The 25,432-nt window shown below is 40.5% G+C and overlaps 1 protein-coding gene across 3 annotated transcripts in view; it reads right to left on the bottom strand.

Annotated features, from left to right (window-relative positions):
• Nucleotides 1-25,424, bottom strand: part of farp1 (FERM, RhoGEF (ARHGEF) and pleckstrin domain protein 1 (chondrocyte-derived)) — a 63,103-nt gene extending 37,679 nt beyond the window's left edge. For all 3 annotated transcript variants that reach the window (XM_030780784.1, XM_030780785.1, XM_030780786.1), the window contains exons 1-2: nt 25,271-25,424; nt 19,723-19,922 (exon numbers count right to left, since the gene is read on the bottom strand). In XM_030780784.1, coding sequence (XP_030636644.1) covers nt 19,723-19,896 — 174 coding nt within the window. In that variant the 5' untranslated portion in view covers nt 19,897-19,922; nt 25,271-25,424. The remainder of the gene's footprint in view (nt 1-19,722; nt 19,923-25,270) is intronic.
• Between the last annotated feature and the right edge of the window lie 8 nt (nt 25,425-25,432).

The raw sequence follows: 25,432 nt of genomic DNA, 5'->3' as shown, positions 1-25,432 counted from the left end.
TAATCAGAATGCTTGGAAAAGGAACAGTCCACTCAGTATTAGCAGGCTTGGCAATATACTGTACAAGCTGTGCAGGGCAAAGACAGGATCACAATTGGTCCATTCAAGTCTCTTTCTGAATGACCTCCTCTCACTGCTGTGTTTTTCAGTTATAAGGGACAACAAGGGAATCTAGCAACTGCAGGAAGCTCACATGGAATGAAGCTTTGATTGCGCTGCATTCAAGTTTCATGATCAGTATATCAAACAAGCAGGAGCATTCCTCAAAAATATTCCTCAATAGAAAATAGAGTGGACTTTATTTATTTATTTATTGATTTTCAGATTAGTTTTTAGTCAATGAAAAAAGAAACAACTTGCTACCTCTGTGCATTTACGACATGAATGTGTTAGCATCCATGTTTAAATGTTCATGTTCTTAAGATGGAAAAATTTCACAAGGTGCAATTTACAATGTGCAATTCACAGTTTACATTGTGCCCAGAAATGAGAATGCCATGCCAGAGAGCATATGCATTTCCATCACAAAACAAGCAGATTAAGCGACTAATCTCTTGCTACCTGATATTCGACAATCATCTGAGGAGTAAACAAACAAACAGCCGTATTAATACCAAGGTCAGACTCAAGTCTTGGAAAGAGGAAGTGGTAAGCCATCCCATTCCAACTGGTCCCATCCTCTTGGTGATTTTCTGTCTTTTTTTGTCTTGACATGGAATCATTAGAATTTAAAAAAAGGAAGCTGGATGGGAAAGTGGAATGTCAGAAGAGATTAGACCCAGAATAGAACAAAAACAGGAAACCATAAGAGTTCCATTCTAAGAATTCAGTTTAATCCTCTTATATATTCAGCATAAATACTATTCTGTGACCTTACTGTTTATATTCTGTTAAAAAAAAAAAAAAATACTAAACAAAAAGCACTCAGAAGTGCACTTCTAGTTTATTGCTGTCTTAGAATACTATGAGAAACAAATTTAATCAAAATATTTAAAACATGACACATTAACAGCATTAACACATTGAGAGAATTGTCATACAAGAATATGAAAAGGTGAACAGAATAAGTTGAACTGTCTTCCATCTACTTTATTTGTCTCCTTACATTGTAACTGCTTTGTAAAAAGTATCAAACATATGCAAACCCCTGTTGCAAAATATGCAGAAAGGGAAACAGGAACGCTAAGTCAACCCAGGACCTCAGGAAGGCTGGGTGATTACTGCCGAACATTATTACTCATGATCTCCTGGCCAAGAATTCTATATTACCAAAGAACCAGTATCAGTAAGACTTTTATTATACAGAATGTGTCCAGTCTGGAAAACACACACAGTGTATTCCAATGTACGTCCTTATATTACAGTCATAAACCAAAGCCGCAAAAAGATCCTTCATAAACACCAGTCAGGCCCCAGAGAGAAAATGTGTGAATACAGTATATGCACGAGTCTGATAACATCTGTAGACCACTCCCTGTACAGTATTTAACAAGGAAGTATCAGCCGTTCATTCATCCACAGATTCTCGTAAGACATCCAAACATCCACACATCCAAACAAAACTGGAGCATTTTGTCTAGGTTACCTCCATAAAACCAAAAGGAATGAGTAATGCCAAGTTGAATAAGAACGAGACAGCCAAAAGCGAGAACACTTTTCATCCAAAACAGTCCAAGAGCACCAAACAGGTTACGTTACTATAAAATAGCACTCAAGTGAGAAACTGGGGAAAATTTTTAGGACTGTCTAGACTGTGGGCACACCTGAATCTAAGAATGTGCGTGTCTGTGTGCATGTCTTGAGCGTGTTTTGATTTGATTTTGAAGAGACATTGTTAAAGGTCTTTGAGTTGTCATTAATATGCAGCATCCATAGTCAGCTCACTAGCACTATGTTAACAGTGTAAGGCCCCATATGAGAGCTGATGCTTTGAATATGGAGCTGAAGAACTGAGTGAACCAAGATTAGAGGGAAAATGCACATGGCTACCCCCCTACCCACCACCACCACCAGACAGTACCTTTGCCTTCCTGTTTTCAAATTAGATTAATTAGATTAATTAGAGTTAAATTAGCAAGGCCAATAGTGTAATGAAAGATCAAAGTGAGCTACTGCTTCAGTAAAAGTTATCAAGTCTGCATTCAATAGCAAACATTCAAATGAAAATGCAATGTTAAAATTGGCAATCCATCATATTCTCTCACTCTGAACAGTTATGGTTTAGATTTGAACAGTGGCCCCTGGTGCACCTAACTTTTATACCCAGCAGGGGACAGTTAATCAGAGATGCAAGTTGGTGAGAGATGCCATGGGATGTGCACTTAAGACTAATGATTTTAACAAATGGCTGTGTAAAGGTGATATTCCACTAACAAAGTTAAGACATGAAGAACTTGAAACCTGCATGTCCTCTGCATTATGCTGCACTATTGTCTTTGACCTGACAACCCCGCCCGGAAGCAGAACGTGCATTATTAGCACTATAGAGTTGCTAACAGAGTTGTAGTTGTTCAAGGTATCAGGAGAAGGCATAATTACTGAAATGTATCTGTTCCACAAACAAATCACTTTCTAAGCAGTAAAACATTGAACCTTTGAGATGCACAAAAGCCACACTGCCCAAGGCAAGTCTCTCAATATAAAATATGAACTGGTAATGAACTGGTGCAGTGTAGCACAGGTATAAGAGGGTATAAGAGACTAGTGAGGAGTAACATCTGATCTCTAAGAACTGACCACACACCCTGAACCAGTTGGCCACACATACTTTAACTTAACCAAGACCACACCTTGAGGTTCACACCAAACTGCTTAAGCAGTAAGATCCTAAGATAAAAATATACTCAAGGGCAAAGTCATGAGCAGACTCAGGAATGGCAAGAGTGACCATCCTTTCACACAAACACCTGTCCCTTATTGACACAGCTGGTTAGCCAGAGACCTGGTTAGCTTGAGAAGGCCAACACTGAGCTCTGGCTCGTATCATTCACGAACAACCTAGAGAAAGTTCTCTTTCAATTACAACCCCAAAATCTGAGCTACAGGAAGCAAAAGATGGCTAAAAAAAGAAAAACAATTTTATCAGGTGTGATAAACTCAAAGCGTGCAGTTATAGCTCACTAGGGCACAGTAGTTTCAGTGTGATTTCAGTGTGATTTTTCTAACAGTTGAGGTTATGGCTTTAGCAGGCTATTAATAACTGACCTGTGATTCAATTGTTTGGGTATGACACGTTAACACTTTGTTAGGTGGGGGTGGGTGGGATGTTCTTTCTCTAATCTTGGTCTGCCCCCACACACACTACTGTTAAGAAAACCAGGGCAGCCGGAGAAGATCCCCCTCCCACTCTGGACAGACCAATCAATTCTTCTTCTGTGGATTAAGTTAAACTACTTAACCTCAAGCACAACAAATCCAGTTACTCTCCGCTTCCATGTTGGGTGAAAGCTTTTGATGCAGCTCGGGAATTGCAGTAGATCCTTGAGGAAAAATGTTCAGTTCCCCCAGCTAATGTGGAACTCTTGAGATGAGAATGTCAGTGATAGGTCTGAGCAAGAATGAAGGAAAATGACCAAAAATAACTTGTAGGCGCAAAGATGCTATTGCAGCTGTGCGGTGCTTGGAAAAATGGCTGAGTTAAGGGAGTTAGGGAATGTAAAAACAGATTCCATAAGTTATAGGACATACCCCTCTGGAGAGCATATGGAGCCAGCGAAATTTACAAGCTATTTACAAGCCTTTGATTTATCTAATAAACAGATCTTGAAAGACAGCAGTAGTCTTCACTAGCTTGGGTGCTAAAATGTTTCTTACAGAGCACCAAGTACATTAAATATTCACAGTAAATAAGCAAAATAGTAAACATTTCTTATTTTCTTCGTCTTTTCTTCTTTCTTCTCAACCCTCCATCCTTCTCTCTCTCTCCTCACCTCTCCTCTCCTCTCTCTCAGCCCACACATAGGCACCACACATTTGCCTACCTTTTTTTTCCCTTTCTTTAAACCACCACTTTAAAAGAAAAAGAAACACACACACACACACACACACACACACACACACACACAAAACACATTCAACTGAATAGTAATAATCTCAGAAAGAGCTCAACTGAAATTCTCACTGATTTCAATACGGTTCTTGTACATTTCATCTGAATGCCTTCCTATGTCCTTAGAATAAAGCAACCCACATTTAATCCAAAGACATGGGCAGGCATGTCATGCCGTGCTCTCGGAGCATCTGGCACGGCTGAAGTCACCACACCTCTGAGGACAGAGGATTAAGGATATTCCTGATAATGGTTCTTCACTGAGTCCACAGTCCTTGTTTATAGAGGGGAGAAGAGTGGATGTAACGTGAGTAAAGTAACTGACTCACTGACCTATGGTCCAATCCATTTAACTTGTGGATTTTCACAAATACTATCACAAGGGCCTTTTCCCTCTTTAACAGATTATAATGTCAAATCTACTTTTTCTGTGGTTTGTGAATGGATGTGCACATATAGCCTGGGTTCTTCATCTTACCACTGGTCTAGCAGTGGGAAATATATCCTGTAGCCATGGTAACGGGGCCTCTGATGTTGTGCAGGTTCATCTATATATGCCTGGGATCTTGGTGAGAATGGTTGGTGATGCAGTACAAAATATGATTACACACGAGCATCCTCAAGCTTAATTCCTCTGTAAAGAAGTGTAGGTTGACGCAGACGCTGGTGCTTTGGGGCCCAAATCTACGGTAACCACAGTGGCAGATCTGTTTTGCCAGGAATGGCACCTAAGTCTAGAAAATTCACATTGTTTTCATAGTTGTACAATAACACCATGGTTGCATTAACATACGTGTCTTTAAAGAACATTCAAGGCCATGCACTCAGAGATGACACTCAGTAATTACACCCTTGAACGACTTACAATATACACACTGCTAGCAGCTACTTGCTTGGAGACAAGTCGGCTCTTTTGACTCAAGTGATGCCAGGTTGCTCCTCAGGCAAAATATTTCGAGAAAGAAAAAAAAAAAAAAACCCACATAACCACACAACTTCATTCTTATAACACATTCCTCTGCTTGTTCTCACACCCAATCATCTCTCTACTGTGAAAGCAGAAATGATGGGAGACAGGGGCACGGCAGGGAGCGGTCATTCATTCTGTTTGGATTGTGGGGTAAGCTCTGGGCCGAGGCCTCAGTATTAACTGAAGCGTTAACCGCCAGCAAAACAGACTAGGGGAATAATGAGTTTAGTCAAGTCAGAATTTTTCACATTATTGTTAATTAAGATTAATGCGTCTGGGGTATTAATGGAGAAGTTTAGCTGGCATTCTGACATGGGCACAATTACATTAGTACAATTTTTTTGACCAGAGATTTTTTTTTTTTTTTTTTTTAAATACTGTCAGTCTTCAATGGCTTAGAGGGTTACTTAATTGTGACTACACACTACAGGTTTAGCTGTGGATATCAGGCATCTCCTGGCTTACACTGAAAAGCTTTCCACATCAGAGGCCTGACACTACTAACCTCAGTGTTAGTAGCAGACTAGGACTAAGATCCATGCCATGTCTTAAGTTTTTCCAAAGAACAGGTTGAGAAACATCTTCCAATAGTTAAGAATCTTAGATCTCTGTTTGGTACACAGGTCAAACACCATTAAATCTTCTCGAATCACCTTTACAAGTTGACCAAAGGTAAAGGGATTTTGACCATCCTCAGGAAGCATCTGCATTCTTTTGGGGTGTTTGGTTTGAACTTTCACTAATGACTCCTTTGAAAAAAAAAAAAAAAAAAAGCTCAACTTTACATAAGTGGCAAAGACGTCAGCGTCTCAAATTATTTATTTTATTATTATTATCTTTTTTTTTTTAATTTTTTTTTTTTGGTGTAGAGTTTCCTCTTTAACTTCCCAGTGACCTCCACAGCCATTATTGAGAGCAGTTACATAACCACAGAGGGTTCCAGTGAGTGGAGTCCCATCCGGCTTAGTGGGCCCTCACAGCAAGTTTCAACCCCTTTCTTTCCCCCCTTTTCTCTATTCTAAAACAGACCATCACAAGACGATTCATTGAGGAAAATGCTAAGGACTTGGCAGGGTCTGCGAGGCCACAGGCCAAATTAGATTTTTCAGTTTTCTCCCAAGTTCTCCGCTTCACAGCTTGACACAATTAGTTCTTCAGTACAGCTTATGTAATGTTCCAGCCCCCCCCCCCCCCCCGAATTGTTTCAGTGGAGAAAAAAAAAAAGCACAGAGACATATGACTAGCATAAAATTTCTTCTACTGTGCATGGTTTTTGTTTTCTTTTTTTCTTTTTTTGGACTGTCAACTTTCAAGCAGACAAGACTACAGCTATAAATGGAACATCCAGAAACATGGGACATTGGGAGGTTGACCAAAAGAAAAAGAAAATGCATGTGACAATCCAGTATTACCACGTAATAAAGGTCACGGAGCTGAGATCAACATATTCAAATTCACTGAAATGAAATGATGCTTCTTACAGTTCATTTATTCTATTTTCATTCATTATTGTTTTGTTTAGATGCCCCGAAGTTAACAAAATCACCCTGGAATACAGTGTGACAAGCACTGACATGATAAGGAAACAGCAAGTCTTGTTAATGAACACACCACTTGTGCGAACATACTGACAGCCCTTGAGTTATGGTGTTTGGTTTGAGAGGTGTTTGGGTGAGGCCCCCATACTGCAGGCCCTGAACAGAGAACTCACAGATGGTTAGGTTGGCATCTCCACCCTTAACATTCCTGAGGTTAGAACCACTGCAGGGATTACTGCAAGCGTGGAACTTTACTTAAAAGAAAAGGTGGGTATGTCATAGTATAGGAAAGGCAAGGCCACGAATCAAGTTATGCCTGCTGTTTATCTATGAATGTTTGGATTTGAGATGGAGAAGTATATGTCTGTGTGTATGCATATAACTTCTGTGTGGACGCACAAACTTAAAATTGGTCACTTGTACGGGCATTTGCAAGAATTAAAAAGAGAGAGGGAGGGGGAAAGAGAGAGAGAGAGAGAGAGAGAGTGAGTGAAGTAGAGAGATGGGGGGGGGGGGTGTCTGACAAATATTGCACAGAAAAAAGGCCAGATGCCCCCCACATTCCAAATTCATCAACTGTATCCCCTCAGATGGGGCATTCATAATTGATGTAGGTGAAGGCATGAAAGAGGTTTTAAATGAAGCTACTACACTAAGACAGCTGGAGACAGAGCCTCAGCAAACAGATAGCAGTGCCAAAAGCTTTCTGCCTGAACACAAGGAAAAAAAAGCCATCATTAAAGAAAGAGAAACAAGCTTCACCAAGACAAAAGAGACCTGGGAGAGGGATTTAGGCTCACCAGTGAGAAAATTTAATTTAACTCATTAAAATGAAAAAAAAAAAAAAATGTGTGCTTGATAAGACCAGAGTTGAGAATCTAACTCACTTCTATTTAAATAAAAAAAAAGGTCATTCTCTCAGTATGTTCACTGTGAGGCAGTCGCACGAAACCGAAACTAATTAGCCCGATGACATTTTTAGTTGGAGCATACTGACCTTGGCACACCGCATCCATTCAAAACATATTGCATTACAGCCTGCATACCTTTGAGAGAGGCACATAAAGCAGAGCCATCAATGATCCTGCACGCACACTCACTAATACATCACTTGACAGTGGCACATGTGGTAATGGTTACACCTTGCCTTGCTCATTAGTGTACATGAGTTCAAAGAGAGCTTATAGATGGGAAAACATCAGGGCTTCTCCACTGATGCTGGGACACCTGAGGTGTGGAAACTGCTTGAGGCAGTCCCAGATCGCTCCAGGCAGAGCCAGGCTCGGAGCTTCTCCCAAAGGTACCAGCCAGCCCTTAACATTTCCAGGTGAATCCTAATGACAGAAGCTGCTCTGCACACGCGCACACACACACACACAGGTAGCCTCACATATGGCGTATGTCACTCTTCTACAATGGAAAAACCCGGCAAAGGGAAAGACTTGATAGGCAATAAGACCAAAATCTACCCTCCGTTTCCATAGGAACAGCCAACTCAGGGGTCTGCAACAACCGATGCGGCACGGTGTAGCTCTGTATGTGCACAGGGAGCCGAGCTTGGCGAGCCCTAAACACTCAGTCATAAAAAGGCACATTTGTTTTACAGCAATGAAACTGTGCGCTACGTTATCGTTCTCCATACTCCCATGGATATTCGTTGGTGGGGGTGGAGTACTTGAAGAAATTAGCATAACGATTATGGCGTATTCCCAATACAGAGGTTCTTATGGAGGAGGAAGGATGTGCAGTTGTTTCAATAGAGCAGTCTAGTTCACATTCAGTAGAACACATAGGAGGTGGTTTGTTCACAAAGTGCCTGTTTTAAAGGCGTTCTCAATATTAAGGCGTTTAAATTAGGCACACGAGCACCATTATGGACCTTTATGTGGCTCCTGAGACAGTGTATTAAAAGTAGAGTTTAACTGCATACAAAACTCCTATTGGGCAAGTGTTTAAATATTACTAGACTAAGTCTATCAGCAAGTTCTCAGAGGACCCCTGACGAAGACTGGGGAAAACTAAATAAATACAGCACATAGTGAGTAATGTAAAATGGGCACTAAACCCTCAAGGTCATGTAACTTAAGCCAAAGGGGAAAGGCATATATTCAGACCAGCACGCCACACAAAACCAACAGCCAGTCAGACGGAAGCTGAGGTCTCGTATTTAAATATGTAATATTTTCAAAGCATTTCAGTAGAGTTCCTCTGCACAAAGACACACCAAAATAAACTTACAAGAAGCACCGTGAGTAGCCAAGGAGAAATGTTAAACATAGGGCTTTCTTGACCACATGTCAAACCTAACCATCATGATACGTTCAACTTGCGCCATCAACGGATACATTTTCTTTGTATTTGTTTCAAGAAAAAAAAAAAGTCATTTCAGATCTCTGTGGGGAACAGGAGAAGAAACGGATGCTGGAAACCACTCCCAGCATGACTTGAACGCATTTGTGCATGCTAATGCTTCAGATAACGTGAAACGCTGCAGCAAAGTCATTTCCAGCCAAATGAATAACTGAGCAAAGAAAGCAACGAGGAAGTGCTGAGATAAGTCTTCTCCCATTATGATTCGATTATCTGAACAGATCCAATAAATTCATTGTAAGATGGAGGAGGTCCACTGCAATGTCCGTGTTGAACAGAAAATTTAATTGGGGACAAGCAACAGGACAGACTGTCAGGCTGAATGAGAAATGCTTGATGTGAATTAGGGGGGTTTTTCAGCATTCATGCACCAATTAAAACTGCTCATCCAAGCTTCTTAACTCCACATTCTCTCTGGCTGCTGGAAGTCTACCGACAGACACATAGATCGGATGATGTCTTCACTTACACATATAACTGTCATGGGAAATCATGGATGGACAAGCAGAATCATTTTGTGTGGCCCAGTGGTAGCACACACCTGTAAAACTGTATATGGATCTCTGTAGCTGAGTCCTTGCCAATATAGCTCAGCATGCTTTCACATACAAGCACACGATTCTAAACTGTAACATATCAAAACATGCTTATCCGCTATACTGGTTTGAGTAATGTATGTGGGTGGGTGGGTGGGTGCTTGGGTGCGAGAGAGTGCACACAGTTACAAGGTCCAGTGGCAACTGGCAGCAGAGTTCCCCAAAAGGGTCAATTTTCCCTACAGATCTCACTCAGAGATAAAATAAGGGAGGAGTAGGAGTAACACTGCGGTAAGTCTGTTGATTTGGGCTCAGGAAAACAGTAATTACAACCCCTACAAGTCTGCAACGAGAGCTGAGCCATTTTCAGATTATCAGAGAACAAAAATAGTAATCTCAAATCATAAGCACTCCTTAACATGACAGTGTACACCACTTTGGTTCCTATGTAGGACACTATGTCCAGGTCCAGGTTATTTGCCATGGGTAAAACCTGTCTACAGATGGCAATCTTCGCAGATGTAAACAAAGGGAAATTGTTAATAACTGCTAAGAAAACACAGGCTATCCCCGTCCTGTGCTGTTATTGTCTATACAGGAAGTAGGCAAGTACCAACACATACACACACACACACACACACACACACAAATACACACACACGTGTTCACTCAAGTCAGGCTAGGTCAGTCAAATTAGAAGAATACAAAGATGAATTCAGACTCCTAATTAGCTTTCCACTGCTACTTCCAGAGGAAATTTCAGATCAACATATTCATCAAACAGAACAGGATAGTTCCTTTTTTGCACCACATAAAAAGGCCAATGTCACGAGGGACAGTGAACTTCTAAGGAAGACATCGTTAGGAAACTGCCGCCAAGTTACTCTTCTACTGATGCCTTCATTTCTCTTGGCTGTGGGTGACCTTCTGAACTCTTTCTAATGTCATAGCCTATACCCAGTCTTCTCCCACATACCACACACACACACACACACACACACACACACAAAAATGCGCGCACACACACACACAGCACCAGCAAAACAACTGATCACTGAAGCGTGTAATCGTTTGAGAAGTCTCATGCATATTGGATTTGGTGATAGATCTCCTTTCTCTGAAACTAAATGTACACGTGAAGAAGTTATGTGACGCACAAACATAAATGTTTAACAGATTAAAGAAAATACTAGGTTATGTGTTTGGAACTGTCCATTCACACTCTGTCACAGTATTTATACTGTTGAGCTGAAATAACTAAATAATTCTAAAATGCATCTACCACACCAGTGAACACATATCAACCTCACAGCCACTTCAAATGTGCTTCTGTAAAATCACCTGGAGCTTTAAGAATATTTCCTAAATATCAGATGAATATAAAGTAATGCATATTAGCCCTGATACAGGAAAATATTTTTTTCCTTTGATCAGCTAAAAGAAAAAAATGATGAAGAATGTTTTTTTTTTTTCTCTCATATAGTACCGCTCTTTCATATAGTACAGTGAAGTCCTATGTTTATTCTCAATGACTAGTCACTGAAAACAGTAAGACCCTCTAGCGCTTCATGGGGATTAAACCTGATCAAAAATACATGAACACAATTTGACGGTACTCTACCGAATGTAAACACTGCCCCTTCTTCCAAATGATCCAGTCACCCATCAAGTTGGAGCAAAAGGGGGCCAGGAAGCAGACAGGATTGTGGGACTGTTGAGAGGATTAGTGCCGTGGTGACAGAGGCCTCTGGGCTTCCCTGTCCTCCAGAGATGATTAGAACATTCATGAGGCACACTCTTGCATTATGCATTAGGGATTTGGAAGAAAACGAGCTTTTCCCACATTGGCGGCGAAACAATTTGCATTATGCTAGCTTTAGCATAATGGGTGTAAGGGGCTATGCACCAGCAAGCTTTTGTTTTGGGCGTAGACGGTGGAAAATAGTGCTCCAGACCGGGCGAGGTTTGAGTTAACAGGAGGATTAGACAAGGTCGTGCCAAAGCAGTGCAGGGGGTATTGCCAGGTGCATGTCTGCATCGCCATGTCTGCCAACCTCAATCCAATATAATCAACCAAATTGGACATCAGGTTTCTACAACCAATGAAAAAAGGTTGAGGGGTTAACATCTGTAATGCCCTCAATCAGAGGCTCCACATAAATGTGATTAGAGCAGATTAACATGCTGGGTCAAACGGCTCATGCTAGATCACAGAGCTTGCTTTTCTATACCTTGAGCATTCAGCCATGCTGGTCGCTAACTCACACGCCTTCGAGAAACATACGAGCCTCAGACAAGACATTGGCTGGAGTTTTCAGGTTTGATGGATGGGCTACAAGACCAAGTCATCACCAATCTGGAAAGATCCATCTTTCTAAATGTCACCAGTGACTGGGAAGGACAGAAAAGGATGCTACCCTACAGATGAATGATGATCTTTTAGCTTATCAAAAGGGCGAAGAGCTGCCAGCCTCCATGTCGCTCCTGCCAGTCCTAAAGCCGAAGGGTCTATTTTCAGGGAATTGCGGGATTTGTAAAGATGGAAAACAAGGAGGGTGGGGATGGTGGAGACAAACATAGCCCTTAGTCACATCACTCATTGAATCTGGACGGCACTTGAGACAGAGGGAATTGTGAAACACAGCCTGTCTATGCCCTTTAGTCACAGCCAAAACACATAAAAAGTACCCCATCTTTTGTCTCCCTCCCTTTACTTTGCAGTATACAGTGAAAGCCCCCTAGGGCAGGGTCTGCTGACCGTGGAGGGAAAAAGCTTAAAACACTCTTGCCGTACGTCTGTCAAAATCACTGGCACTCAAACTTTTGCCGCGTCAAATTCTCAGAATTTCATGCCTAGTTTTCATGCATATTCATTTATTTCTCTCTCTCTCTCCATATTCATTCATTCACTCTTGTTGTTTGACATTGTCATTACGAACTGTTTAAGCTGAAGTGACAGGTCTGTTGCTGTAAACATCAAACCTTAATGCAGAATGCTGTACGAATTGAAAAGAACAGTTCAAAGAGCTAAAAAAAAAAAAAAAAAAAAAAAACAGAAAAGAGGGGCAACAAAGCCAGTCTCTTTTATGCGTATCTTAATCAGTAGATTAATTTGTTTCAGCAACAGCCTTGCTAATATGACCAGGTGCATGGTTCTGTTTTCTGTCTCTCTGTATGTGTGAATCCGTATTGCTAGGACACATAATTCAGGCAACAGTTCTGCTCAATATAAAGCTAATAATGTGCAAACAATGCAATTTGAAATATGCAATATAGTCTTATTTATGGAATGCCTGTGTTAATGTTGGAGTATAAAAAAGAAATAAGGACATAAACATTTCTTAGAACTGCCTGAATTGTGGATTCGACAACTGGTTTAGTCTCTGTAGCGAGGCATACTTGTGGAGAGACTATGACTCTAAATTCCATAGCATTTCTCATTGTTATTGCAACTTAAATGCCAAGCGTTGGCTGAGCCAAATAGCTACCTCAACTGGAAATGAACTAAAATCTCTCTGTCAAAGAATCTCCTCGCAGCATTGTAAATCCTACACTGGTGGCAAGCCCAGAGCCGAGAGTTTGACACTGCTTGTGTGTGTGTGTGTGTGTGTGTGTGCGCGCGTGTATGGGGTGGGGTGGTGCTTGTGCTACATCCCTCTCGTATCCATTTACTGAGCCAGTGCAAACTTTGATTGGGTGCTGAGGGCAACTTAGCTATCCCTCATCTTCCCCGTATTATATAAATAACAGTGCAACCACGACAACAAGACATTCTTCACTGGTTGTCAGTCCCTTGTATGCTCTCGCATCCGGTAAAAGCACTCAGCGTGCACCACAAGACACAAAAACTCCATTATTTATTGAATTTCACTCTATTTCCCACTAAGGGTGATGGGACCCGTCACTGTAGCAGTGTAACACCAGATCTACCTCTCCCTCTTGTGAATTATTCAGAATGGTAGAGGCTGGCAACACAGTGGTTATTTCCTTGGAAGAAATGCTGTCTACATTACCACCATCTCCTGCTACTAGCAGAGATGAAGTTGATCATGTGACATGGCTGGATTGTTGCCATGACTACAATAGGAAATCCCATATATATTTCTTTCCTGCCTTTTCAGTTTCAAAAACAGTACACTGATGTGGTTTTCACAACCTCAAAATGATTCAAGTGTCAAATGTTTGTCTATACCACTTTGTCATACCATTTCTCTGATAAGATGAACGTGGAAATTTCAAGTTTATTGTAGCAAGTTGTGAGGTTTGGATTATGGTTTAGGCCCTAAAGTCAAGATGGTGTGGTATGTGAAACAACTGAAAAATGGCTCTATGTGGGGAAAAATATTTGTACAACTGCTATTCCTGAGTAATTGAAAATGCCATGAAGAAAAGAGACAGATTTGATGCAGGAAAGCAACTTGGAAAGCCAAACCATTTTAAAGCCAAAAATGTATTAACCACACTGACTGAGACCACACTAGTAGTAGTCTAAGCAGCACTGGTTCAGAAACACATTTTTCTTTCAAAAATTCCAATTGCTTCAGGCCACACAGACAGAAGAAAATCACAATAACCAGTCCACCAACAGTTTATCCACTTGCACCTAAGAACAAGAGAAGTTAAAAGTGCCTCCATTTTGAAAAACCTGTAACCAATTATAAAACTCTTTGGATCTTTTCCTTCTCTCACAAGATGAACAGACTTTCGAAATCTTCCCCTTACATTACAAATATTTTGCATCTTCCTATTGGTTCCAGCTGAAGATCCAGAGTGCAGATGTTTGGAATTCCTGCTTGATACGATAGCAATTGTTTCAACTGTAACACATGAGAATCTAATAACCACTCCACTTTGAGCACAGGGACAGGACATATTATAGGAAGCGATGTGAGGAAACTGTATCTAAGGTGTTTCACTTATAAACTGACTTTATGCAGAGCCTTGGAGGAGAATGTCTGTCAGAAAATCAAGTTAAGTGTCAAGCAGGAGTGAAAAGATAGAGAGTCTTGTTTAAATTCATAGATTCACTCTGAATTCCTTATGTACATGGATGAGTACAGAGACTGTGCATTTTGAGGAACTGAAAAGAGAGGGGGGGACAATAACACATTTCTTCTCTGCTCCAATGAATCAGAATAGACACTAATTCCAAATTTCAAGCAAATAATCTAATTCTGTACAAGCTGTTGTGTTCTGCTCTGCTGGTTAAAAAGACCGATATGTCAAGGAAGTCTCAAACAGAAAGTCACTGGAAACTCAAAACATACTGCTCTAATTTCGGACGGTGTTGACAAGCCCCTTGTCAGTATACTCTGTGTGGGCACAAACTTCCACTTTATCAGCAAGGCTATGATTTCCTCTTCTGGGATAAATGGTCCATCATTGAGTCTGCGGCAAAACAGAAGTGCTCATGGCTTAACAGATCTGATGGGTAACACCCAAGGAGAAGGAGCACAATTAGAAAAAACAAAAAAAGAATAGTTGAGCTCCTCCTTTTCATGACTAGAGACCTACATAACTGCATGAGTAGCAGCTACAAATACACTGCTGAAGAGCGCATCAAATATTAGCCATTTCATCACAAGATGTTTATAGATACCAATATGTCTGAGTGATGAACAAAAAGAGTGTGTGTAAAATTGCCAAATAAAAGAGAAAAAAAAAAAATCAAAAACAAAAAATAACCGAAAACCATAATGACACCCCAAAAAGTTTGTCTCCCAGAGAGAAGAAAACCACAGAGTTCAAACACCAGATGACATCCCCAGGGACTCCGACACACCCTCAACACATAAACCGTCCTATATAGTTATACGTAGTTGCTGTTTTCTGCAACAATTACTTCCAACCAAAATTGTAGATAGAATTTGTATAATTACACAACTGTTCAAAAATGCTCCTGTAAGAAGCCAATCACTTGCATGCAAGCTTCGGGTCCATGTTATGTGGATGGTAGTTTAGGCTATAATTCTTCCAATTTAGACAGGCCTAACAACTGATCAATATTTTATCTGACACTTGCATTTAATTCTTAAAATAAATAACAAATGTGTAGAAAGAGTTTGTGTGACAGTTTCAGATCTAACCCACGCTTTAATGATAGCAGCTATCCTGCAGACTCAAATTAAGGCAATTTAGACAACAAGCAGTTGCAGTGAAGAGGGCCAGTAATTGGCTGTCTGAACTGCCTAAAAAGAAAAGAAAAGAAAAGAAAAGAAAAGAAAAAAAAGAAAGAACAAAACAATTAAATGCCTGAGATGTCTCCACTATCTTTCCTTTTTTGTTATGAAATATACCAAATAAACGTTCTTCCTTACATGGTTCAGAAAATACTCTAATTAAAATCTCAGGGAGTATTTATGTTAAAGTATTTTAAACATGCAGACATGTCTGATCTAATTTTAGTGAATGTTGAGACATTTTTATGAAATCTTACTGAAAAGAGCCATGAACATCCAAACAGTCCCCCATGAAAGTGTCTGTGCTTCTACTCACAGACTATAAAACAACAAAGTTATTTTTTTCAGTCACTGTCTTATTATCAACATAAAGTCATTTTTTTTCTATGGACCATTTCAAACATGTCTTCTATCTAGACTTTAAGTGTATGTCTGTTAATGGAATAAGCCAGTGCTGCCAGAGCCACATTAAACTGTTTTACTCAGACTTGTGAGACACCGCATTTGCTTAAAATCCGATATCTGTTTCACACATCAACATCACTCATCGTAAACAAACCATGTGGTTTCACCTTTCCAAAGTCCAGATGACAGGTCATCTGAATCTGAATCTCACAATTCACTCACACTCACTGAAACACATACACCCCCACCTCACACACACACACACTCACACACACATACTTTAGCAGTCTGTCAATGAGCGAGGGCAATTAGATGAAGAATACATCAAGGACAGCCACATCCAGTGAGAACACCGTTTCCTAACAAGAACTCGCTGACTTTTACTAAACACCCATAGGAAGTCAGCACTTTTAATGAGCCTGACATACTTTTGGTGCAGTTTTGTCAGAGGAGACCTTGTCCTGCTCCAGATCAGATACTGAAGCTATAAAGGGAGCGTTTCTATTTGTAGAGGAGCTAATGGTGGGTACAGTAAAAAAAAAAAAAAAGAAGAGGAAGAAGAAGAAGAAGAAGAAGAAGAAGAAGAAGAAGAAGAAGGAGAAGAAGAAGAAGAAGAGGAAGAAGAAGAAGAAGAAGAAAAGAAAAAAAAATGAGGGTGCAGAGAGGTAAAAACCTTAAATGGGGTTAAGTTGAGGTAAGGTTGTTACAGTAGTCAGGTAAAATGACAGGAAATAGTTCAGTCTATTTAAGCAAAGCAGGGCAGAGACCAATATGTGAAAAAACTACAGCTGACACACAAACAGACTTCCTTTCTGCGGCATTTTCACACAAGAATTTTAAACAGATTCCCTGTAGGTTTGACCCTCTGGGCTTCCAGAGGAAGCTGCTCCCTATCCCAGAATCCTCTATGCACAGCATGACCAAAGATTGTCCAAGCTGAGCCAACGTCACGGCAGAGATCAAACATCAAACAGATCAAACCCTCTTATCTAAATGAGTCCTTCAACTTCCTTTCTTGGTTTCCCCTCCCACTCCCTTTCAATCAAATGTTCTAATCTTTCACATGAAAGGAGCTTATGCACTCCCGACACTTAATCTATGGATTCAATTCAAATGGTCTACTGACAACCTTAAATTTCAGGTTAGTATAGAGTAAAGGAGTAAATGAGTCACTAATAGGTAGTACTCCTAAAGCATCGATGAGTCTACTTCATTATTTGAATTGGTCAATGTGTCTCATACAGTCTGGCTTTAAATGAGAATTCGATTTCTGAGCATTTCTTAACGTGGCTATGTCAGAGAATGCAAATGGATAATCCTCTATTTATCACGCAGCCTTGCACAGAGACTTGCACAGAGACACACACACACACATCCTCACACACACAGCCTCACACACACAGCCTCACACACACACACACACACACACACACACACACACACACACACACACATCCTCACACACACACACAGCCTCACACAGACCACTCCAGAAGCCTGTGAGGCTTAACGTACATATTTATGATTTTAATCTTTGTACTTCTAGCCTCTCTGTGCTTATAGATGAAAAACCTTTCATACATTTTTCATCCATTTCATTTTTAACTCTTGCCAAGAAAAAGATCCATTCACTGGCCTGGCATGACAACCGCTGTAGGTGACTACAGACAGAGCTGACTTTGATCTTCAGATTCAATTCAGAGCAGATTTGAGGAGAGATTGGCAAACATAAAGAAGATCTTGAGGAAATTTCGCTCTTTTGTTTTGTTTGGTTTTGTTTTGGGGGGGGCATAAAATTGAAAACATTTAGGTCTGTCTAGATTCAATTTCCAGTCAACTTAATCCAGGTGTCTCAATGTTTAGGTGTTGTACTGGACTACAAGCACTATGAGCAAAATACTATGGCAAGTCTATTAATAATTCAGTAACACATGAAAACAGTACCAAAGAAATCAACCATGCAGTATTGTACCACTGCATGAAACGTGGTAGGAAAGCTTCCCCATCACACAGCGCTATCTTGAAAGACATAAAAGTAAACAAAATAGAAACAAACAAGTAAAACAAAACCAAAGTGTGAGTTTGTAAAATATATAAATAGCCATCTCCTGGGCCTTTGTCTGCAAATTCAGATATCTCAATACAGATGTCTCAGGTCAGTTAATCAATTTTTAATTAATGGACTAATTATTGATTTTATGAAGAAATGAAATCAAACCAAGCATATGCGACATGAACACAGCCAATTGAAAAACAACAACAAAAAACACTCTAGCTCTATTTATCTAAGTATCTCCTTTAAGTGGAAATCTTTCATTCATTCATTCATTCTTGGAGAACAAATTTTGGAAAACAAATAAATAAACTAATTTATAACAACAACTTTTACGGGATCACCTCAAGACACTGAAATCTGACAAATAATTTACGACAGCAGAATACTGCAGATGGTTCTATCCCCATGCCACTTGAATACAGCTGCTGCTATCAGCCTTCAAAATGCAGTGTAATAACTTTTATTTCTAAAGAAAGTCTTGGCTGTCATTAACAAGCTTATAAACCAAAGCTTTTTTTTTTTTTTCAGTTACAATTTTATCTCAAATTTATTTTCACCTTTTCATTTCAGTTCATAACAGCCAACAATGTCTGTCTATATGAAAACAAATTCTGGTTAAACAGAAACACCCTGGCACACAGAAAGACAATGGTTCCATTCCAGTCTACAACTGAGCCTGTGCCATCAACAACAAAGAGATAGGTGAACTCCAGCTGTGTAGGGGAGTGTTCCACTGTCAACAAACTGCCCTCAGGGTCTAACAGGAGTCTAGGGCGTGCCCCTGGTGGGGTATATACATTTCACCAATGGGCCCAACAAAGAGAATCAGGTAACAGGCATAGGCAACTTTCCCAACTCCCCACACTGTCCATACGAGTTTGGCTTGCGGGGAGTTCTAACCCCCCTCTTTTTCCCTCAGTTTACAAATGGCCCTTAGCTTGGATCACATTAGCCTCTGACGGAGTGGCTGATGGAGTCTTTAGACCACAAGCACAAAGGACCCCTTTCAGAGAAGTCCTCCTCAAAACCTAAAGGACTTACAACTCCCCATGTGGCAATCAATGACTATATGTTCTCATTAGCAACTGTTCAGACACTTCAGCGTCATTACCGCTCCCCGAGGAATCAGTGTGATAAAAAGGGAATGTCTCCTTCCTTTTTCCTGCGAGTAGGAAGAATTTTTGGTGCCTAACCTCGAACTGTTAATATTCCGAAATGGAAATAAATGTTGTTGCAACATTTCGTGTACAAGTGGAAACACTTAACTTTGCAGTGTTCTCAGGAGTAAATATAGTGTCATGAACACTGATAATAATGCAACAGCACAGCCAAAAAAAAAAAAAAAAAAAAAAAAAGTGGGGGGGAGGGGGCATTATACATAACAGACATTACCTATAGTGTTTTATCAACATGAACCACTTGATACATTTTCAAGATAAGACCCAAAGCTAACCACATACGGTCAGTTTCAAGAAATAAACATGAATCTATGCACACCATGACCTCACACTCAGAGAATTTCTCTTATAGCTTTTGCTGTCTCCCACTGTTTTTCCATCAGCAGCTTCAACTCTGTTTAAACACATTCCTTTTCTGAGCTGCATTAAAGGTCACACTTACCGACACCTCAAAGACCTCCTGGGTGTCATCCAGCATCTGGACCCTGATGGACACCTGTCGGCCGGGGGGCATGCTGGGAGGCCGGTGTCCAGGCTCCAGTGTGCTTATGCCGAGACTCTCAGGAGCTCCCAGTCTCTGGCCTGCCCCCGAGGGCCTCTCCTCTGGCTCCACCATGCTGCTGTCACTAGCCTGCAGCCCGCCTAATTAATAAAGAAAATATATTTTTAATAGAGAATAGTTAAGATAAACTGACAGAAAATGTATAAGTCAACCTACAAAGCACTTGCCATAGTTTTTTTTTTTTTTTTTCTTTCTCTTTTCTTTTTTTTTTTTAAAGAGGGCATCTAGAGCTGTGTTTCTGCAGCCACATCTTCTAAATAATGAAGGGGGGGGGGGGGGGGGGCAAACACAAGAGCAGAACTACTCACTTAGCCTACTGCTGAACAGAACTGAGTGAATTTCCTCTCACCCAGATTTCTTGAAAAACACAAAATCTAAAAGCACCTCTTCTCCCCTCATCGTGTTTCCCATCTACTCAAAAATCTCTTAATAAGCTGTGGAATATAAGTGGCGATAGAAGGAGGGGTAAAAAACGAAAGTGATATTTTGCATTTCTCTGGTCTTTTAGTTGGGAAAGAATAAGCCTGAAATGGTTTCCTCATTCAGAAACATCATTACGCTCATTCTTTAATGGCACTAATGGATCTAGAATTGATTTCCTGAGCATGGGCTGCATTTTAAACAAATGAGCAGCTAGCAGTGTCCTTTAGGTGATGAACACAAACTCAGGTAGCAATGGGCTATCTGCAGCACAGACATGTTACCATGGAAATAGAAGAATCCAGATGAAAATGGGATCAGACCATTCTGGACAGACAATTAAGGATGAGGATGACAACAACAACAACACATTCCTACCCTGTGTATGAGGACATTTATACTTATTGCCCAAGGAACTCTGTTGTAAGAGATTTCATTTACGTTTACAGTTATTCGTTTAGCAAACGCCTTTTATCCAAAGCGACTTCCAAGACGGGCAGAATCAAATACTGGACATTTCTAAGCAAAGGAACACAGCACAAACCAATTTATCCAGATGAAACACAGAGCTGGAGACATTTGAAGAGTTGCCAGTTATCCTGTTTTTAAATGGAGGGGACATGCTGGTACTACAACAAAAAAAAAGGTCACCATTTTGATGGCACTATAAAATCTTTCTCTGGTACCTCAAAGAGAAACCGCATGACTCATAAAAGCATAAGGACTATGAAGTCTAACAGATGTCTATGTCAATGCCTAAGTAAATGATTAATTAAGACCATCTATAAGGCAGGGAAAAAAATACATTTCACTGCAACAAAAAGAAAAATGAATGTGGCTAAAAAAAGAAGGGACTGCTAAACTCCCAAGCAGAGGCCAGTTTTCTGTGTCAGTAGAACAAAGACATTTGGCTCTTATTAGTGAACTGTCTTTAAAATTCCTCCTGTTCAACACGCCCAGACCTGTGTTCCCACATCTCGCAAAACAGCCAGCAGAAACAAAACGGACCAAAGATGTAGAATCATATCAAATCAGCTGGTGTTATCCTGACAACAACGAGGATGGATAAGTTAAGCACTGGTGCAAAGCGCGTCCTCAAACTTCAAACTGATTAGAATCAACTGCTCACCAAGACACAACACATACCACCGCAGTGATGTAATGAATAACAGACCGCAGGAGCTCTAGAAACTAGAACACGTGAAGAAGAGCAGGCAGAGGAACGATTAAAAAAAAAAAAAAGAGTTTGATGGGGTTTATCACATATGTCTAGATGGTGAACGTGTCAAAGCGAGTTAACTTAAACATCTAAGAAGAGTAGCAGGCAGAAGTCAGCACAAACCTAAACCCTCCAACTAAAGCCCACTCTGTTGGCACTAATTTCATGAGGGCCTTATTGCTAGACACAATGGGTACAGATTATCTTGCATCAACAACGGTCGGGCCGGTGGGATTTCCATGGGAGCCGGGCTCTCTGTGGGAAAGACCTTGGAAAAGCGAGTTGTAATTTTGTATTGTTCAAGATATATCTCCTTTAGAGAGTGAGAGCATAAGCGTAAACGGGACTGAGGCAATGCGTCTGCAAGCTGAAGAAACCAGAATACTCACTCAGCTTCCTTAAGTGGCTATGACAATACATGGGCCGATCACCTATTGGTTAACTTTTACGTACATTTTTCTTGGTATTCTGTGTCATGAGGAGGACAAAAACACTCCATGCCTATAAAATTACTGTTCTGTAACATAAAGCGTTCAACACTTTGTAAACGGCATCCCGACATCCGTATGACGCAAGAAGCGATAATGAAAACCTTGGTTGCTGACAACTAGAAAGGACCTTTTGTTCTACTGACCGTCCACAGGTAGGCTATATATGCATATCTGTGAATTGAGATTTGGGGTGGAGTGTGGGTGGTGGATGGGGCGGGGGGTGGGAGGTAAAGAGGGAGTAGCTGAGAGAGTGTAAACAGACACTCATTCTCTCGCTGTCCCTGGCTGTACAGAGGCCAGGCTACTAGCACAAACAGAGCAATAAAGGGGCCCATTCTTTCCTGCTCTAAGGCTAAGTTACTGGTTACACATATTTAAACTGAATGAATAATTGAGAGGTATCTCTGAAGGGACTTTTTAATCCCTTGAGCTGGCAGTTTTATTAGACCACAAAAACAGACTCATTCAGGGTGGTGTCTTCAAGAGAAAAACACAAGAGGTCAAGCTGATGTATTACCCAGTAAATGCTTGGCTTCCTATATCCACAAGTCAACTGCACAAGAGCAGGCCTTTCCATTATCCAGTGATTCCACTTCTCTCTGTGGAGATTATGTGTGATAGTACAATGGAAATATTCATTCACTTTCCCAAGCCTAAGAACCTGGAACTTAAGTCATTTCCCTAAGTGTCAGATTTCTCACCTGGTTGTTTTGATTCACGAGAAAGTGGTAACAATCCTTCTTTAGACCTCCCATTCACAGGTAATTCTTCCTTCAACACATGATGGTCCTCTCACTTCACTACCTCTTAAGTTATAATATTTCCCCTAAAGGAAAACAGTGATAGACATGCAAGTGGAACAGGTTCGCTGTAACGCATTCATACGGAATTGACTTGTGCTGTCAAGAAAAAGACTCTTGGCTTTTTCTGACACTCTACAAATTACAGAAGACATTGGAAGGAGTGTCTGTTCTGTCACAGGTAAAGAAAAGTAATCAGTGCCATTTGGGACCAAGCAAAATGAGTGACCTAAAAAAAAAAAAAAAAACAGGGCAAGAAAAACAAGTGACTTCACATCTGATATGGCTGGTCATTGTGCAACCCTATCTCTTGGAGATGTGCTCTTGAAAGGGGTATTTTAAATCCACAGTGAAGCTCACTTTTGCCCACACCTCCACATACAAAACAGAGCCCTGCTTGTTTCCCTTAAGTGTTAATAATTCACTTATTATCCAGTTAGTGCAAAAAAAAAAAGTTAAAGGATAGTTTCAGGTGACCAAAGCAGTTTTTGTACAACATTTTAAGAGTAAATTTGGCGTCTTATCTTCAAAGGGCTTTAAAAAAACAAGGCATGTAAATCAGGTAAGTAAGTTGTACTAGTGTAGCAAGGCCATGAACAAGATAACTGACCAAAGCACCAGGAAGTGTTTCAGGACAGCTGGAGGGTAGCCAACTATCTGTGACTTCTGGGCTACATTCTGCTCAGTCAGTAACTACGAGTGGAATAGGGAAACATGACATGTAAGCTCTATTCCTCTCTTAAAGTACTACTTCCTTAAAAAAAAATATATATATATATATATATCTCTAATGTAGCTCCTACGTTCTGTTTGTAGCCTACTTACCACTCTATGCTTTTTCTCACGCGCAGCACACACACATATATGCACTTTACAAGGCACAAAGACGACTGCTGTACGGGCACTATTCCCAGACTCATGCACACTCAGTTATTTAACCTGCCTTTGAACTTGTTTGCCTGAAATTTCCCAAGCCCGTGTCTCTGTCAGCCAGACTGGGCGTGGGACAGAGGATCCTCTGTGACACAGACACATACAGATATGTGTATAGAGGGACACATAGCCCCTCTATGTGCATGTCTGTAAACACAGACTAGGACCATGGTTTGACCAAATGCCTTTGGAATGCATGTGTCTGAGTGGACAGTTGGAAGGACAGAGCGTTCCTAAACTCAAAGAACTTTGTTATGAAAATCAGATGATCATTCATCGTTCTATGAACTGTCTGTCAGATGTCAAAGTCGACGTTCAAAGACAGAGTGTCCTCAAGTGACAATATCTGGTATAAAACGAAAACATGCTACAAATAAAAATCTTGTGAGTAAGTCATGATACTACAGTCTGTTACAACTGGGGGAAACTATCATCCCCTAGAATTTGGAAGAAGGCTGCCAACTAAGAGAGAAAATTTAAGAGATGATTTGGAATTAGATTATATGCCAGGACTACACTGGTGGGTTTCTGTTTGTTTGTTTGTTTTCTTTTCTTTTTTTGTTTTGTTTTTTTGTTGTTGTTTGATAGTTCACATTGCAATCAGCGGATCATATCGATTCTCCTAGCCTGTGCTTTACTGCAAACCGGCAGCAACAATTGAGGGGAGTGATCTGTATGCTCTCGAATGTAGGTTAGGAGAATAATCCCTTAGTTAGGTTAAGATGTTAGTAGGCTAAAGTCTAGCGACAGCATAACTCACATAGGCGACTGCCGGCGTTTGGAAATAACCCAAGCTTCCTCTAACACATCAAAAGATGCACTCTCTGCTCAGATATCTGAAGTGGCCGTAAAAAAAAAAAAACTTATGTACCACAGGCTACACAGAAATCATAGACAATGTCACCTTATCAATTATTTATTAAACACAGTCCCGTTCATACTACCATAACATCACTATTAAATCAAACGTCAGGACGCCTTTAAGTGCAAGCTCATCTGGTCAGGTTTTTGCAGACGGTAAGCACTGTGACAAAGAAAATTAGGTAAAAATGAAGGTGATTTTACGGATTCGTGCCACGGACGAATAATGACATATTTTGCGTCACCTGAAAGCAGTGGAACGTTTCGCATAAGGGAAAACATCGAGAGATCATGTCCTCTGATTTTTTTTTCAAGCGCTTTAGCTTCTGTTGAATGTGAAGGACATACATATGTACGCATAGGCTATACTACTTGCCTTTGCGAGAACTTTTCAGTGTAATTCCCTGACGCAAATCTTTCTATACTTGGAAGGTTATGGAAAGCATTACTCAGGGGCAGTAAGGAAACTAGGCACAGAGTATTTTTTTCTGTATTTCATGTAACAAATATGTTTTTTCAAATAGGAGTGCTCCCGCGCGTGGCAATCTGAGATTGAGATATGCATTTAAGACTACAAAATTACTGTGAGCAATTACAAATAACACCATTAGAGGGTAATGGCCAAACTAGGACTTCACTTATCCGTTCCTAGGTAAGTTGAACTGCACAGTCACAAGCAGCATGAAATATACGAGTATTCTTACCTTTTATTCAATATCCGAATATTTTCCACGTGTGTAGGTCTTTAAAGTTGATCGACTGTATTCCCCTACAACAACCCTGGAACGCAATCACAAACGGACCGTCTGAATGCGCTTATAAGTAAGTACCGCCAAGACGAAGCGTCCTCCCGGTCGCCATGTCGG

The sequence above is a fragment of the Chanos chanos genome, chromosome 7 (assembly GCF_902362185.1).
Source record: "Chanos chanos chromosome 7, fChaCha1.1, whole genome shotgun sequence".
NCBI classification, from domain to species: Eukaryota; Metazoa; Chordata; class Actinopteri; order Gonorynchiformes; family Chanidae; genus Chanos; species Chanos chanos.
The sequence above is the reverse complement of the archived record's forward strand: the minus strand, read 5'-3'. Positions and strand labels throughout refer to the sequence as shown.